Here is an 18,918-nt window from a genome sequence, read left to right on the forward strand (position 1 = left end):
GAGCAGATAATAAGATTAATATGATAGACGATGTATTTATATTTTGTTGTGATAAATTCAATTTCTATTAGTAAGAAACATAATACAAAAATATTTATAGTATGGTATATTATGTAAAAATCAAATAAAATTATTAAACATGCAAGTCCAAATTGGCTATAAATATTACTATGCATGCATACATATATTTATGTCTCTTCATATTCTCTGGTTGGGCATACATGCCAATGTCATCATATGCCGTAAATACATACATATATGTATTTATTTCTCTTTATATTCTCTGTGTGAGTATGTGGAGAACTGTTAAAAATGTTAACATTTCACAGCGTGACTTCTGTGGTTGTGAGGTGAATTCCTTACTATAAATCTAACAAATGTTCGATATCGAACCTGCACCTTCTCTATGCTTTAAGTGCTCTGCATACAGTTGCCTACATATTAGCAATCCGACGTACGCATATGCACTGATATAAAAATATAAGTACTACCGCTCCGACATACAAATATGTATATGTACATACATATATGCAAATATCAAACATAGGAAATAAATTAAAAAGTAGGCCTTATTTTCACGTTTACTAGAAATATTGTTTAGGATGATCGTGTTTCACCACAGGGGCACGAATGCAACAGAATAGAGTATTTTCAGAGGGAATGAAAAGTTACACTCCATCTAATTCCCGTAGTTGGCGACCCCGCATTCATTAGAAAACGTTTTACCAATAATGCCGGATAATCGTACAAGTGAAAATATAATACAATTGGTTTATTATAATTTTCATAAAAGTAAATCAGCAAAAGAATTGGCTGAAATATTTTCTCTAAAGCTTAGGACACTGTACATGTCATACAAGGTTTGTGCGGAAAGTCTCACAGAATTTAATCGCGTACCTCTGCTTTAACGAACGCTGCATTTTCGGCTTGCACCACACACAAAAACACGTCGCGCGAATATGTTTATTCTGACGCTCGGAGACAATTAACCAACCCGGTCATTCAGTAGCTAGGAACGCCTTCTGCCGAATCCAGTCGGTGCACGCACACTCCGAAGTACAGTTGCAGCGGAAAAAAATCAGTCCTATTACTTGCCGGACAAACCCTGTATATAGCGCAGAAAAAGCAAATCGGTTGGAATTAAAACAACCCAGTGGCTGGCTAAAAAAGCTTACATCAAGGATGGAAAGGTTAATAATCAAACAAATTGACAATAAACAACAGTGCAGCCTTAGAATGTTAGCTGCAGATTTGAAGGAACGCAATATTCTGCAAGTAGGCCACGAAACCGTGCGAAGGGTTCTTTTAAAACACAAATATTATGTGCAAGAAAAAACCATTGCTATCGCAAATGTTACTGTTTTGTGATGAGACGAAAATAGTGCTATACTACCACGATGGACATCAAAGATTTTGAAGGAAGCCGCTTACAGCCCTAAAAACAAGATCATAATTACCACATTAAAATTTGGAAAGTTGAGTGTAATGGGATAGGGTTGTAATTGTCGAAAAGGTGTTGGTGAAATCGGAATTATTGAAGATAAAATGACATAAGAAATATGTTTACACATTTTACGTAACAATCCAACATTCTTCTCCTTACTGGCGTGGACACCATTTACGAAATTATAGCCGAGTTAACAACAGCGCCAGTCGTTTCTTCTTTTCACAAGGTGAAGCCAAATAGAGATTCCAAGCGAAACCAGATCATTCTCCACCTGGTCTTTCCAACGGAGTAGAGGTCTCCCTCTATTCGCCGTGACCAATGCGCAAAGAACCATATATCTTACGCAGAACCTTTCTCTCGAAAACACGCAACGTCGACTCATCAGTTGTTGTCATCGTCCAAGCCTCAGCACCATAAAGCAGGACGAGAAATATAAGTAACTTATAGAGTTTGGTGCGCTGGATTTTCAGACTGACATTGTTGTTGGTGTTTATACTGGTTCCAAGATAAACGAAGTTATCTACGACTTCAAAGTTGTAAGAAGAAGAAGAAAATAATTTGAGCTGCAAATCTAAATCGAACAGGTACAATCTTTTATAAGAGTGTACAGCTGCTGGCGTACGCCGATGATATTGATGTCATCGGCCTCAACACCCGCGCCGTTAGTTCTGCTTTCTCTAGACTGATCAAAGAAGCAAATCAAATGGCGAACTGCGACTTAGCTTCCATGTCACTGAGCTCGAATTATTTTCTCCAGCAGCAGATTGAAAAAGTCGAACGATAGGGCGTTACCTTGTCTGAAAGCTCGTTTGGTATCGAACGTCCGATCCTGACGGAGCTTTTGGTGTTGCTCAACGTCAGTTTACACAGCCGTAATAGTTTTGCGGTGACATCAAATTCAGAAATCGCGGCACAAAAGCAGCTCCTTATCGTGCTGTCGAAAGCAACTTGAAATCGACGAAGAGGTGGTGTGTGTCGATTCTCTTTTCTCGGGTCTTTTCCAAAATTTGGCGCATGGTGAATATCTGGTCGGTTGTTGATTTTCTGGTCTAAAGCCGCACTGAGAAGGCTCAATCAGTTTGTTGACGGTGGGATTTAATCTTTCACACAATACGCTCGATTGAACTTTATACGCGATGTTGAGGAGGCTTATCCCACGGTTGTTAGCGCAGATTGTGGGGTCTCCCTTTTTTTGGATTGGGCAGAACACATTTAATTTCCAATCGTTGGGCATGCTTTCGTTCTAACTACAAAACTGAAATCTCTTTATTTCACATTCTTTTATACAATTATTTTCTTATATTTACATTGCTAAAATGGATATCTCCAGCGATGATACCGACTTTAGTCCAGTTCATCGCAAACAATTGCACTTGTAATCAAGTAGCGACGAATAATTATGTAGCTATGTAAATATTTTTCCCTTATATCTATTCTAATTTTTCTGTTCTTAGTTCTGGATTAACAGATTTCTTTTGTTTTTTGCATACTCTACCAATTTTTCACCTGTATGAATTATGTTTATTAAGTTTTAATGCTCAATAAAATGCCATATAAACATACAATTTGAAAGCATATCTGAAATTGTATAGTTCTAAACTTTTTTTACACGGTTTTCCGAAGTAAATATAGTTCTTTATTTCATCTTACACGGTTTTCAGATGACATGGAACGTATCCTCCATTTTACTATAGGAAACACCTCTTTTTTTACACGGTTTTTTTACACGGATTTCTGAGGATCGTATCTACCGTCTAAAAAAAGAGTTGGGTGTATGTAATTTGAATCAACTTCTATTATTATCTAATTTTATTATTTTAATCATTATTACTTATTCAACCTTTACGTGAACTTTACGTGATTAAAACTGTTGTGTTTGTATTTATTTAATTATAATTCATTATAATTACATATGTATTACATAAAATAGAGTATTATACAATGCTGCATATGAATGCACGCCTGTACTCGACGGTAGCGCAATCCAGAGGAAGGAAGTTGCGATTTACAAAGTTTTACAAACCCTAAAGACATTGTTAGTGCAAAGTTTAATGCCGTTATATTAATTGCTTCTTGATTTGTGTACTGGGAACTGAACGCTCCTTGTATAAAGTTCAAGCTTCTAGGCACCGAATATTTAGACCACGGTCATTGCGCGATATACAGGCTGCGTTCGAAAGTAAACAGGACTTAAAAAAAACAGATCAAATGCTTTTTTCGGCAAAATCAATTTATTTTGTTCAAAATAGTCTCCTTCTGCTCCAATACAGCTTTTTGCACGGTCCAAAATCATGTCGAACGAGTATTTCTAGCTGTTTAATGGTTAAAATATGATTTTTGGTCAAATAACTTTTATCTTCGCGATATTCGGGCCGAACACGTCTTTCGTAAGCGCAAATGTTGGGTCAAAATGCGATAAATCGATGGTTTGGAGATGTTCAATTCCATTTCCATGAATTTCAATGATGATTTCGGCTGATGCACCCTTAGAAAAGACGGATTGAAAAAACAATGCAGCAATTGTGGAGGAAATCACACTGCTAACTACAGGTCTTGTCCTGTATATAAAGATTTGAAATCGAAGTTGTCAAAGAGCATTCAAGCACGTCGTAACCAAATGTTACACACATCCCGTAATGAAATTATAGCAACCTCAGACAAAAGTTCAAATCCTATTACTTTTAATAATAATAATATGCAAGGAAGCTATGCTAATGTGGTGAAAGGCAACACTGTGCAAATGCAACTGCCGCAAAATCCTCCAAATGGAGGTATTGAAACTATGATTATAAATCTTACACAGTGTATGACACAATTTATGTCTAGCATGCAAAACATGATCCAGGATTTAATAAAATCACAAAATCAAATGCTGCAAAATTTATTAAGTAAAAAATGAGCTTACTAAATATATGTATATGGAATGCTAACGGTGTTAACCAACATAAATTAGAGATTATTAGATTTCTGTCTGAAAAAAACATAGATGTAATGCTCATATCAGAAACTCATCTAACAAATAAAAATAATTTCAATCTACCAAGATTTAGACTCTATGTTACAAATCATCCGAATGGAAAAGCGCATCGTGGCGAGGCAGTGTTGATCAGAAATCGTTTAAATCACTATACTCTAGAATCTCATGCTACACCCCAGTTACAAGCTACAAAAATATCACTAAAAATCGGGGTTGTGACTTAAACCTTACGGCTATATACTGTCCACATCGTTTTAAAATTACAGATAGCGAATTTAAAGATTTTTTAGGAACACTAGGTGAAAGATTTTTAGCAGGTGGAGATTACAACGCAAAACACACGTTCTGGGGCTCACGTCTTATTAATCCGAAAGGACGACAGCTGTATCAAATTGTTATAAATAGGCACAATAAATGAATTAATGAATTTGAATTAATATCTCCTGGTAAGACGACATATTGGCCTAGTGATCGGAAGAAAATACCAAATTTAATTGATTTTTCTGTAATCAAAAATATGTATAAATTGCACATAACAGCTGATACATGTCCGAACGAATTGGCTAAAAGATAAAATACGTGAGTAGCCACATTAATATTGAGTAAAAAATAAATGCAGGAAGAGATATGTACGAAAGCATAAGAGAAGTCAATGATATAATAACCAGCGCAGTTGTCTCAGCAACACCAAACAAAAACTATAAGCCGCTTGGTGCCAGAAAAATCACTAATAGAGAAATAGAAAAGCTTGTAAATGAAAAAAGGCATGTAAGGCGTGAATGGAAGAAAATCGCTCCCCTTCCACTCAGCTTCAATTAAAATCTGCTGTACGTAAATTAAAAAAAAAACGCTCAAACGTGAGGAAGAATTCAACACCGAAATATATGTAAAGAAGCTGTGTGCAAATTCCAACAAGCAAAATTCTCTTTGGAAAGCCCAAAAGTCCATGAAGCCACTAACTGACTGCAATATGCCTATACGAGACTTGGGTGGAAAATGGGCTCGAAGTAAGGAAGAAAAGGCTAATTGTTTTGCAAATCACCTAGGAAAGGTATATCAACCTAATTTGCCAAAGAACAACTTTAAGCTGTCCATCTTACCCAACACAGCTAAAGAGTCGCTCCAGTCTCTTAAGACTTCACCTTCTGAAATTATTGGAATTATCAAAAAACTTAATCCACAAAAGTCACGGGAACACGATAATATTTTTCCAAAAATGCTAATTGAGTTACTAATTATTGCTGTAGAGGTGCTCTCTTTGCTCTTCAATGCAATTCGTAGTTTCGGATCCTATCCAATTTCGTGGAAAAAGTCGCAGATTACCTTGATAGATAAACCTGGGAAAGACTTAACACAGCCGTCTTCATACAGACCAACCAGTCATCTACCCTGTCTTTCTAAAGTATTTGAAAAAGTATTACTGTTAAAGATGTCTCCTTTCCTCTACGAAAATAATATAATACCAATACATCAATTGGGATTTCGTGCGAAACCTGGTACAATAGACCTAGTAAATAGAATTACGAACGATATAAGGAAAGCATTTGAGCACAGAGAGTACTGTTCAGCAATATTTCTAGATGTAGCTCAGGCGTTTGATAAGGTGTGGCATGAAGGTCTTTTATATAAGATTAAAAAAATTCTACCTTTAGAGTTGCATAAAATATTGGAGTCTAATTTAAATAATAGACAATTTATGGTGAAAGTGGGAGATTCCATATCGGATGAAAGACAGATAAGGGCTGGTGTACCACAGGGCAACGTTTTAAGCCCAACTCTATACATCATGTATACAGCAGATCTTCCAACAGCTAACAATGTATTAACTTCAACTTTTGCGGATGACATAGCTATAATGAGCCGTAACAACTGCCACATTTTAGCATCAAGAATATTAGCGGAGCATTTAAGTTTTGTCGAAGAAACCTTGGCTAACTGGCGTATAAATGTGAATGAACAGAAGTGTAAGCATGTTACATTTTCGCTAAGAACAAAAATGTGCCCGGCAGTAAAAATGAGCACTACCTAACACCCAAACCCTTTGGCTAAAGCGTTGGTACATTCCTGCGATCAAACATGCCTTAAAAGAAGAGATATGTCTGCGTATTAAAGAGCAACGTATCACCAAAACAGCTCAATCACCTGCTTGAACCTGTCCAGTTTTTAAATAGATTTAAGATTTTATAACTTATTGTTAGGCTTAAAAAATAATATTGGAAAAAAATTTTGCAGATTTATTTTTTTCGTTTAAAAAAAGAAGCATTTTTGTAAATTAGATGTAAGAACATTACCATAAGGAAGGAAATGTGCCAATTGTAACTGGAACTATCTGAAAAAATCGCATAAGTTGTTGTAATCTGCTACCGATACAGATTTGATACAAAATATGAAGTGAAAAAAGCGTGTATGTGTATGTTTGACAATAGGGCAGTACAACTTCTATCATCGTATGTAGACTGTGAACCAGTTGGGATATGCAAGCGATGGAGTTCAAAAGAGAAAGAGTACTTGAATGTAGAAAGACATGCTATTGTAGGTTTTTATAATAACGGTATGAGAGGAGTAGATTTAGCGGACATGCTCATGGAGTTATGCAAAGTCAACCACCGTTGCAGGAACTGGTACATAAGAATTTTGGGAACACCAATAGCGAATCTTTGGTTACTATACAGAAAGTATTAGCACTTGAAAAACCCAAACGAAAAATATATGCAGCGCCCTTCGTTATTCACAAGTATCTTCCAATAGATAGTAATTCAAAATTTAATTCTATAGGGAAAAGTTGGGGTCGAAAGGATTAATGTTATATTTGCTGTTTCTGCAGCTTGCCTCATTTAGCTTCGGGAGACTAAACAAAATTTTTATCTTTCTATGTATTTGTACAAAATAACTAATTAAAATAGTTTACATTTATAAACAAAATATTTTTTTACCCATTTTCCGTTCTTTATGAATATTTTTTTAGAAATATGTGTTCAACTACAATTGCTTGGTAGTTGAAAATTTTTGTTGCTCTGGTCAACCCCGCTAACACAGATTTGAAAACCATAATACCACAAAAAAATGAAGTTTGAATTTCAAAACTTTATTAAAAATTCGGTTGGGTTGGGTTGAAAACCTTAATAACGGCCATAAATCTTATAATCAGTATAATTATACATTTGTTTAGATACATATATTTTAATTTAATAACTGTTGTATTGATAAAAGTTGGCTTCATGTTCACGAATCGAACCGTTTGTCTTCAAATCAGCGATAGAGAACAACTTTGAATCACCAGCGATCAACTTATACATGATTTGTTTATGAACGTTCGCATTAGCAGAAAATACCTGTAAATGATTCATACTCATATTTCAATGATTGAAATGATCGACAGCGTTCGGTTTGGATATCATCCTCTAAACACTGATTTATTAGTGCACTTCTGTTCTGTTTCAAATACAAATGTATGTATATACATACTTGTATAATGGAAATTCCATCCAATTTCCATTTACATATATTGTAATATGCGCACATATTCAAAGTTGATAAATTTTTTGCCACACATGATTCAAATCAATCCAGCAGGAAATTTGCTGTACTCGTAGTTTACCCGCAGTTTCACATCGATTCAAACAAACGTCGCAACGCCGCTCGATTTGAACCGATTTGAACCGAAGCCAGTCATATCGTTTACTCGATCGTGATTGGCGAAGAACAGATTGTTCATGTTGCATCAAATAAGTTTCGCTGGCGGGTACTCGAATTGATCAACAATGTTGTCTATGATGAACTGAATTGATTTGATTGTGTTTTGGGAACGACAATTTGTTCTGATTTAATCATACTCGTTGCAGCTCTCTAGTACGTATGATATGTTTACCCGTCAATCCGCCGTGGGTTATTGACACTTCTACTTTTGAACAATGTTCAAAAATGGATGGAAAATTCCAAACGTTTGTTTCAACTGGTCGTATCTTTCATCGATTAAAGACGATGCAGTATCAATAACGGCAAAATAGAAATTGAACTATCATTTCTGTTTTCTCAGACGTATTAGTGCGATTTCTGATAGAAAGTTCATATGTATGTAAATATGTACTTAAATATATGATCAACGGAATAATCACAATCAACACAAAGCAACGTACACCATGCAACAACAATCATTATGTGCTACTATTAAAAAAAATAATAATTTTCGTGTTCTTGTTTACTATTTGTATTAGAATGAGAAAATATGAAATTATGACTGTTTATTTTGATAATAATACTAACCACTTTCGCACACTTTCGCACTTAAATACAGATGCTCACACGTTTTAAATGTATACTAATTTTAATTTATTGTTTACTTAAGACGTACTTATGTTTACAAAATATAAAGTTATAGTCGAAAGCCGAATGTATGGAGCGAGTGGATATGATTTGCCAACCGGACCGCTGAGCGATTGTAGAAGATGTCGATGTGGCGCGTAGAATCGAATATCTTGATGAATGTTGATGAGCAATGTTGTTGATTGTAGATGCTGGCGAAAGTTGACGTGAATTGTGATTGACTTTTATGATTAAGGGAGAGTAGCGTGAGGTGTTATCGCGACGCAGTGAAAGTAAGAAACGATTGTGGCTGGGCGGCTTGTGTAGAACGAATTGTCTGCTTTCTCCTTGTCCATCCTTTTTGAAGAGTGGGTGTATAGGTATGGTGAGTTGTGTTGGTGTCATCAGCTGTGGTGAATTAAGCTGTCTTATTAAGATGCGCCAGTTTACCCAGGTAGAGTGGGTGGATGCTTAACTCATTTAAACATCCTGGGCCCCCTAGGCGAATATTTTGCCTAGTATTGCATATGTATATGCTGTTGCATTTATTTCGGCAAACTTCTGGTAGATTAGCCGAAGCGCGGAATACGTTCTGACAGCAGAAGTATTTCTTGATAGAGTTGTAATCTACTCATATTTATCCGTGTGTGTAGGGAACGGATTTTGGTTCGAAACATACCACATGTATTAGAATGTGCCTTTTAATATGCGGGTAGGTGCTTAAGAGAAGAAACTTTATTTTGCGGGTTTATTTGATTTTGCTTTTTTGACGATTCATTATTATGGCAAACAAGTGTATGCGTTGTTTGCTTGTATTAATTTCATTAGCGGTTATTTAAAATTTCTTATTTCATCGGTATGTTATACCGGTTGTTTTTTATTTGCCTTTTCTATGTTATCGGCTTATAAAGGATAGTAACGCCATGCCTGGCTCAGATGTGGCCAGAGTGGGTACTCCTTAGCCCTAGATTTAGGACTATGAAATTAGAGGGATCTTGCGAGAGAATGGCCGCGAATGGAAATCGGCTTCTATTCATAAAGTAAAAAATTCTTCATAGTTAAGTTGATGCTTTGTATAGCTGATTCCCATAACCCACCCATATGAGAAGCGGTTGGATAGTTGTGATAAGAGCGACCTTAGCTTAAGAGCAGGTGCGTCAATGTATCGCATAGGGAATATAGTGATCCCTTAACGTTTTTGAGATTTCATTTATTTGAAAATTTAAGCCTCTGTGGGGCAATATTGTATGAAGAGCAATTTTTTTTTTCTTACTTTTGGAAACATTTTTGTTATATTTTCTGTTTAAGTACGTTTGCATTAATTTGACGTTTAGTGCCGCGCCACATAGTTTGAAATTTTTAAGCAGGATTTTTGTATCATTATTGGCGAAAGCCATCCTGCGGGGTCGAAAGGTTACGAACCTTGCTTTTTCTACCTTTATACCCCACGGAAAATTGTGGCTCTATTGGTTGTCGTACGATGTACTGGCCATTATTTGATCGAGTAGTTGTGGCTTTAGAGAAGTCTTCACAATACTGATCTTCTGGAGTTTTGTTTGTTATAGGCGGCAGTTTCCTTAACATTCGAAATTTCCTTAATATAAAGTTATAGTCGAAAGCCGAATGTATGGAGCGAGTGGATATGATTTGCCAACCGGACCGCTGAGCGATTGTAGAAGATGTCGATGTGGCGCGTAGAATCGAATATCTTGATGAATGTTGATGAGCAATGTTGTTGATTGTAGATGCTGGCGAAAGTTGACGTGAATTGTGATTGACTTTTATGATTAAGGGAGAGTAGCGTGAGGTGTTATCGCGACGCAGTGAAAGTAAGAAACGATTGTGGCTGGGCGGCTTGTGTAGAACGAATTGTCTGCTTTCTCCTTGTCCATCCTTTTTGAAGAGTGGGTGTATAGGTATGGTGAGTTGTGTTGGTGTCATCAGCTGTGGTGAATTAAGCTGTCTTATTAAGATGCGCCAGTTTACCCAGGTAGAGTGGGTGGATGCTTAACTCATTTAAACAATGACTTTTATATACATTATATACAAATGAAATAAGTAAAGTATGTAATTTGTATACCCTGAACAGGGTATCTATATTAAGTTTGACACGATAGCCATGTCCGTCTGTCTGTCCGTTTTGCAAACGTCATTTTCTCTTCAAGAAGCTGCTCATTTGTCGGAACTGTAGATATCGGACCACTATAACATATAGCTGCCATACAAACTGAACGATCGGAATCAAGTTCTTGTTGGAAAACTTTCACATTTGACAATGTATTTTCACAAAAGTTGGCACAGGTTATTTTCTAAGGCAAAAATGTAATATCCGCAGAAATTGTTCAGATCGGATTACTATAGCATATAGCTGCCATACAAACTGAACGATCGGAATCAAATGCTTGCATGGGAAACTTCCTCATTTGTTATTGTTCATAGAAATGATGTAATATCGGAAGAAATTGTTTAGATCGACTCACTATTCCATAAAGCTGCCATACAAACCGAACGATCGACATCAAGGGCTTGTATGGAAAACTTACGCATTTGATGTGGTATCCTTACGAAATTTAAATTAAGTAACAATATAATCTCCAAAAAAAATTGTTCAGATAGGATTACTATAGCATATATCTTCTATACAAACTGAACACATAGTTACTAAAAGAAATGCAAATGTGAAGGGTATATTAGTTTCGGTGCAGCCGAAGTTAACGTTTTTTCTTGTTTAAATTATTTTCAACATTTTTTAAATAAAACTTGGAACAAAAAAATCGCCTATCTAAAACTCTTGCGTTCTAGGCAATTGCCTAACTTGCCTATATCGACGGGCCGACCCTGACTGAATACTTGAGTGGAAGAAATACTTCTGTTATAAAGTAGAATCCCTAATCGCTTTCAAAACATTTTCAACGCCTCTGTAGCCGTGAATCCATCGAAAACACAAAATTTCAAGCAACTCGTTTCCATGGAAAAAATCATATGACGCACTTTTCGCGTCGTAAACAAACAACTTTCAAACATATACCATGACATATGGAGATCAAGCTTCACACGTACATAAGAAGGATTGAACCAAAAAAAATGTGACCCCGCACATAGAAACCCGGCTAGTGTGTCAAAATGTCGATTATCGGGTTTCAACGAGAATGTACGTAGAACTACAGGGAGCAACCCGAGAGCTTGTTGGTTCGTCTCGGAAACGCTTCAGAGTGAGTAAAAATGAGTGTGAACAAATGTTTTAGAAATCTGGCTAGTGTGTCTAATACCCGGTTAGTGTGTGAAAATGTTAGTTTTCCCCTCATAGTTTCCACAGGAACACTGTCGAAGAATATAAAAGTCATCAGATGTGTAATACCTATGCAATAAGCCATTGCGTCACATATGGAGATATTTTGACTGAAGAAAATGCAGCTCATCGATTAGCCTCTATATGTACAGCTGTTATAGCAGAATCATGTTATTAAGTTAGATATATACAGAGGGTGTTAATACAATGTTTTTCGAGGAAATCAAACCTTTTGTGAAAGATCATTATTCTTTCACATTTATTATAAGTATTTATGTTATTCTTATCTGTATTTACCCATAAGTTATTTTTCTATAATTCTTTCTTTTTCTATTGTAGCAAGAGAATAGTTAATATCATTAAAACTGAAGACGATGTTCACCTAGTGCATAGGGAAATGGCAAATGGAAAACAAGCAAAATCTGTTCAGGTAGATTTTGAATTTGTAAAATTTATATATATTCCTTTGCAAGTAATTCCATCTCTTTTGGCACAAAAATGTAAATGTAAAATACCTATAGCTTTCCTACACATTTTTAATAAAAAAATTCTGTTGAATGTTTCGTATGCGAAGTTTTAAGTAATCTTATTTTGTTTCCTTATTTAAATGTAGTCACTTATGTGGACCATCCTTTTTAAATTGGACTATAAACATTTTTGCGTAATTTCATAAATTTTCGGGTTTACCTGTAGGAATACTAACCAGAGTAACATCTGAATCATTTTTGCTCTGCATTAGTATTTTCTTTAACTTTTTTTTTGTAAAACTCATAATCTTTAAATCTTCTTGTGAACTTCTATTTTCTGTAATATTAGAGTGGGTCGATTCACAGGAGAGAATCAAAAACCAGAAAAATCGCGAATGCGGGAAATTCTGAACAAGTTCAGTCTGTGGAAGTTTTTTAGGGATTATAAAAATTTGTTTATCAATTTTTGAGATATCCGAACGAAAATTATTTCTGAGGTGAATTTTGATATGCTATTGATCATTTATCGCAATCAGCCAGATCGGATATTCAGATTTTTTAAACTTCGCCTTAAAAATCGCTAACCCGAAACCGGTTTTAGCCTCATAGCCTCTTAGGCAAAGTTGGTCATAATGATCTGAAGAACATTATTCGCATACGCGATATTATAGAAAGTGAATAGACCAGCTCTACTGCCCATATCCATACACATATATTTAGATACTAATTTAAAGGTATTTCTTTGTCCATTGCTATTCTTTATGAATTTAGCTAAAAATTATCCTATTTTACTACGTACAATCTTAAATTGTTTAAATACATACATATATCATATACGAAATAATAAAAAGTTAAAAGCTGATGTCTAAAATAAATTACTGAATTAACAGACATCATTATTTCGATACATGCTTGGTTCAGTTTTGGGTGTAATCTCTTGAGAAAGTGTTCAAAAAATCATTAGGAAAGGGGCCAAGGCAACAAATGGTCGCTTTGAAATGTTGGCTACAAGTGCTTACTACTGCTTCGCTAAACCTGTGCCCGATCCGTCATCAAATAGTTTTTTAATAGTATTATTGACACAGCAAGCAGTTGAACTCTGGTTTATTAACTTGTAAGATAAATTTTATAATTGAAAATTTCTTCAATTTTACCAACACAACACAAATCCACAAATAGGAGGAGCTTGGACATTTAGTAGAGGCTTATTAACATTATTTTAGTGCATGCTTTTGAAAAAGCAAAATTTCCGTTTGTTACTAATATTGATAGATTTTGAGTACTAGTCATATCTATACATGAGTTTTCAATATTATCAAGGGTTAATAATAATGTAATATGTATTGATGTGATAAAATTCTCCTTTTAAGTTGCCTACCTTACTATTTTTAACTAGTCCCTCAGTAGCTCTCAATCGTCCTACAATTTTACATATATGACATAGTATATGCTTCAAGTTCTTGGCTTATCTTGTGTAGTGAGCAACTTTTATCCTTGGTTGCATCTCAGTGGTGTCGGACTAAAAACTTAATCTAAATACATATACAGCACCAGTAAATACAAACGCATTTATATATCACTTTTTAGAAATTTGTTTACAAAATTTTCATATATGTATGTAGATATATACTACATAGATAACTTTATGTAATTTTGAAAAATTTTAACTTAAACAGGTCGCTGAATGGATGGGACGCCGAGAGGCCTGGTCCGCCGAGAAACCAACAGATTCGCGAACGAGACCAACACACTGGGAGTTCCACAATGGACGCGACCACTTTAACGAAAACGACATTCAGGCAGCGTTGAACAACAATGAGGGAAATCGCCGTAAGCGTTCAGCAGAAGAGCAACGAAGGCATGTGAATATAAATTTCCTTTTTATCCTTGTATTCAATCAAAATATCTGCATCGTCTATTATTGAAATTGAAGAATAACTTTTCATTATGAGAATTGATATATATATAAGTTCGTTACAACAGTTAAATTAATCAAAATATTACATTCGCTAAAACATGGATGTTAGTCGTACATTAAAAATAATATTAGTTGCCTTCGAATCGCTAAGCGTTACTCACAAGCAAATCGTACAAACGATACCACATACAAACGGGAAGCCATTGGGGTACAGTGTTATGATTCTTTATTAGAGGAGAAATTTTTTTTTCTCGCCAGACCTTAACTCACAGGTGGTTACTAACTAGACATTGTGAAAACGAAAAGTCTTATGTTTTAACAACACTAGGAAAAAATAATTTCTTATTTTATTTTGTCATTTGAACCATTCACAATAATAAAACTGATGTAAAATTTTAAAAACAAAACTTGGTAGCTAAGAAGATAAGGATTATGCCATATAAATTAGGTATCTGCATACTCTGTTTCATGAATTTAATTCGCTAACATTGTTTCTATACTCTTTTAACATGTTCACCTAACGTTGGTGCGTCCCACACAAAACTAAGCAAGATAGATGTAGGGTTATCTATACTATATAAACTATCAGGATGGCGAGACGAGTTGAAATCCGGTGACTGTCTGTCTGTCCATCCGTGCAAGCTGTAACTTTCACCCGAAACCCTATAAATTGCCATAACTAACCACTTGTAGACAAAATTTTTTTTTAAAAAGTTAGTCAGTGGCGTAGCTTCCTAGAGACTTGGCGGGGCAGTGCCCCGAAGCTCTCCAGCTCAGGGGACCCTTGAATCCTTTCAACCTCGATCGAACTGAACTTTTGGAAATTTCTCCCATTTTCAAAATAAATATGATATGTTGCACCACCCACCTTTATCATGACAACAAAGTTGAGAGTAATTTAAAAGTTATACCTAGGGAATTCCCCTAAATTCTTTCTGTAGGCTAGCAGTGTTATCAATTTGATCATGACATGTGCTTTTTATTATTCGTCGATGTGCGTTTTATTGCGGATTCGAGTTAAAATTTTTTTCGAGAACGGTTAAAAAATTAATGCTGTATCAGGGGTAAGTAAACTAATGTCAAAAAACTATTTTTATAGGTCAATACTTGTATAGTGGTGCAATTTTATTTGTATTTACCACTCATATTGATGTCCGTTAAGTCAATAAATCTTGTCAAATCTATAGATTTCGGCTACAACTCATTGTATAACGCGAAATATCGCGGAAAAGCGCAAGTCAACTTCGTTATTTTGATATTATCCGTATTAAAGCATTATCAGAAATAGTTCTAAAGATGAGCGTGGTGAAGCAGTTACGAGTAGTAATAAAACAGAAATACTAAATTTCGAGTTCGTGTTGCTTTGCAAATTCATGCACAGTGTATTGAACAACGTCAATAATGCAGCCAAAACTTTACAAAAATGCGATCTTCAATTTTGGTGAGACAAGTAAGTTTTAGCAGAGGCCAAAGCAAAGTTGCAAATTTATAGAATTGATTTTTAATTATTCAAGTGCAAAGCAAAAGCGAAACTGCGAGAAAATATGGTTTTGATAGCCATTTTAAAGAAGAAAGGCAAAGAAAAGTTAAAAAAGAGTTTGATGAATTAGCAGCTGATTACCGAAATCGAGAAAAATATTTATTTGATTTCCTAACACCGACATTTGTATTACAATTAAAGCAACTTCATTAGTCAGAAATATCCAGATATAATAGGTCACAATTTTTCACTTCAATTTATGTCGGATGGCCTATTTACTTTATAAATTAAACACTGAGTTTTTACAAAAAGGATTACAAATAAAACTTTATCATTCCAGTCCAGTCATTTCTGTTCCCTACATAGTGTTACATTTTTATTTAAGTCTTATTGTCCGTTCACACATTCCTACATTTATTAACATTTTCCACCTAGTTTTACTTCAATTAACTCAAGCATTATGTAAAGAAATAGTAGCGAAAATATATATGGAAGCTTTTACAGCTTCTGCAGCTGTTGAGAGGTCATTTAGCAAATTAAATGAGTTAAGCATCCACCCACTCTACCCGGGAAAACTGGCGCACCCTAATAAGACAGCTTAATACACCACAGCTGATGACACCAACACAGCTCACCATACCTATACACCCACTCATCAAAAAGGATGGACAAGGAGAAAGCAGACACATTCGTTCGACGCACTGCGCACATCAACATTTGTTTTTTCGACACCCGTCCCGCGCGCTACGGTTTGAACATCGACAGCAGCGATCTATGTATATACATCTTCAACATTCGTCCACAAGAGATTCCATGCTATACTGCGCCGCGTCGACACCATCACTCGTTTCATATTCTTTCGTTTCCGACAACAATCCCGCGCACTGCAGTTTTGTATTGTGAATGAAAGGCATTAACAAACAAAACAAAAAAGAACAAGACAAAGGTAGAGAGAAAATTAAAACATACATACATACATATATGCATATTTTCTTACTTCTCTATGCATAATTTTAATATACAAGTTAACGCAACATACGCCGAAATTGGCTTACATAGCTTTTACAAATAACGAACCACTAAAAGCTTACGTAAGCATGCGACTTGGACAGCGGTCGCTATCCCACGGTTAAACGACACCACACGCGCATCCAGAGTAAATGACGATACAGCGCCGCCGCTACTTGAGAACATCAGTGCTGCTTTTCAACAACAACAACGACTTCAATGCACCTGTACGTGCAACGTGACTTGCTAGCATAAGTTAGGCGTAAGAAGATTTTTGTAATTAATTCTAAGTTTGGTTTTCAACAATAAACACTCGGCTCGCTGCCAAATAATAATTGTGTTTTAAATGTGAACAAATAAATAAATAACTGGCGCCCAACGTAAAGGCCCTTAAGAAGTGCCTCGCGCTGCGGCTCAAACTACTAAACAGGACGTGATAGCAGAATCAAAAAGGGATAACTTCGGTGGAAGAAAGCCCGCACCCAACGAAGAGTGCACAACGTTGGACCCCAAGTAGCCCCAACAAAAAGGAAAAATCCAATGCGCCGTTGGACTTTAATGTAAGAACGTAAATTAAGAATTTAAGTGAATAGAAATAACAGTTTTATTCAATAAAAATAAGTGAAACAGTAAATTTTTTAGTGAAATTTAGTTGAGAGAAACTTATAATAAATTAAGCAACTTATTACACAGAAGTGCATTGTTAGCGTAGATCTAGGAAAAAAAATACAAAACAGAATTTTTTCAATTTAAACTATAACAAAAAGCTTGTACAGCTGAGTCAAAATTTCTCAAGTGTACCAACATTTTTTTGACGGTCGAGCTTTTAACGTTGAATAAACGATTTTCAGTTCACAACAATAAATAAAAAATACAACTTGAACAATTTTCCAAAATTTCAATTATTTTTCAAGTTATTGTTATAAACTTTTTTTTGCATGAGTTTACAATTTATTTATTTTCTCAGGATGGATAGCATCGATCTTGCTCATTTTTAAAACAGCTATCGTTAATGACTTTCTCTTCCTATTTCAATTTTTTATTGACAGGAAAAACGTTATTTAAAAAAGTTATAAACAATTGTTATAAACAAATTGAAATAATTTAAACTTCTCAATCGATTTACAATATCGCTTCAATTTAATATTGTTGTACATTTTATAACACGTTATTGACAAAAAGAAAAACATGAAAACTTGCAACGCAACCGAAGTTATATTGTTTTTGCTCCTGATGTAATGCGTGAAGCGCGTGTCACGAGCTTTGTAAGCGCAATGTTACGCTGAAAAATAATCTTTGGAAACGAGTTATAAGTCGGACACATGTTCTTGTTTATTGCTTATATTGAAATATACATAAAGTGTATATGATTATTTCAATAATATAATCCACATTATTTTTTATTAAGCCTTTTTTTTGAAAACACTTGCAGTTACAAATTTTTCTGAAGCAGAATATATTTTGCATGCAAGTTCGGCATTAAGTGGATAGAAACAATGATAAGATCGAGTGTCTTTTGCAGTTTTTGCCATTTGATATCTTGCTTCCAAAATCTTGTTATGCGTCGTGTGCTCTTCTATTGTGGAATAACTGAACTCGATTTTCTTGAAAAACTTTTTTGCCCATTGATATAAGAGTTTTGGGGAAGTGATGTCCTCATCTTGCAAACTGGACCTGTAGGCATGCCTTTTTACGGTACCACTAATGCCGTCGCATGCGCTTTTACCATGGGAAGTGGCGAAAAAATGCCATTCAGCCTTGACACCAAAGTCTTCTTCGTGCTTTATCAAATTGATCAAATTAAATTTGTTCTTATACTGCGAAGCAGCGCCGTCCGAGAAATACGAAATTTTTTTTATTTTGTCAGAACCAAATTCATTTTTTAAATGAGCTATCAGTTTCGAAATAAAAAAATGCACTGCATTTGCATTGTGAAGTAAATGTTCTGAAATGATGACGTAATTCACATTTTTCAAAACGGAATTTTCCCTGTAGTAAATAACGAAAGGGTGCAACGTCGCTTGAACATT

General features: G+C 35.2%; 1 protein-coding gene across 3 annotated transcripts in view; it reads left to right on the plus strand.

Annotated features, from left to right (window-relative positions):
• The window catches only part of LOC120780966 (cadherin-86C), a 144,370-nt gene that overhangs the window by 91,662 nt on the left and 33,790 nt on the right, over nucleotides 1-18,918 (plus strand). For all 3 annotated transcript variants that reach the window (XM_040113193.1, XM_040113194.1, XM_040113195.1), the window contains 2 exons: nucleotides 12,355-12,445; nucleotides 14,159-14,340. In XM_040113193.1, coding sequence (XP_039969127.1) covers nucleotides 12,355-12,445; nucleotides 14,159-14,340 — 273 coding nt within the window. The remainder of the gene's footprint in view (nucleotides 1-12,354; nucleotides 12,446-14,158; nucleotides 14,341-18,918) is intronic.

The sequence above is a fragment of the Bactrocera tryoni genome, unplaced genomic scaffold, assembly GCF_016617805.1.
Source record: "Bactrocera tryoni isolate S06 unplaced genomic scaffold, CSIRO_BtryS06_freeze2 scaffold_25, whole genome shotgun sequence".
NCBI classification, from domain to species: Eukaryota; Metazoa; Arthropoda; class Insecta; order Diptera; family Tephritidae; genus Bactrocera; species Bactrocera tryoni.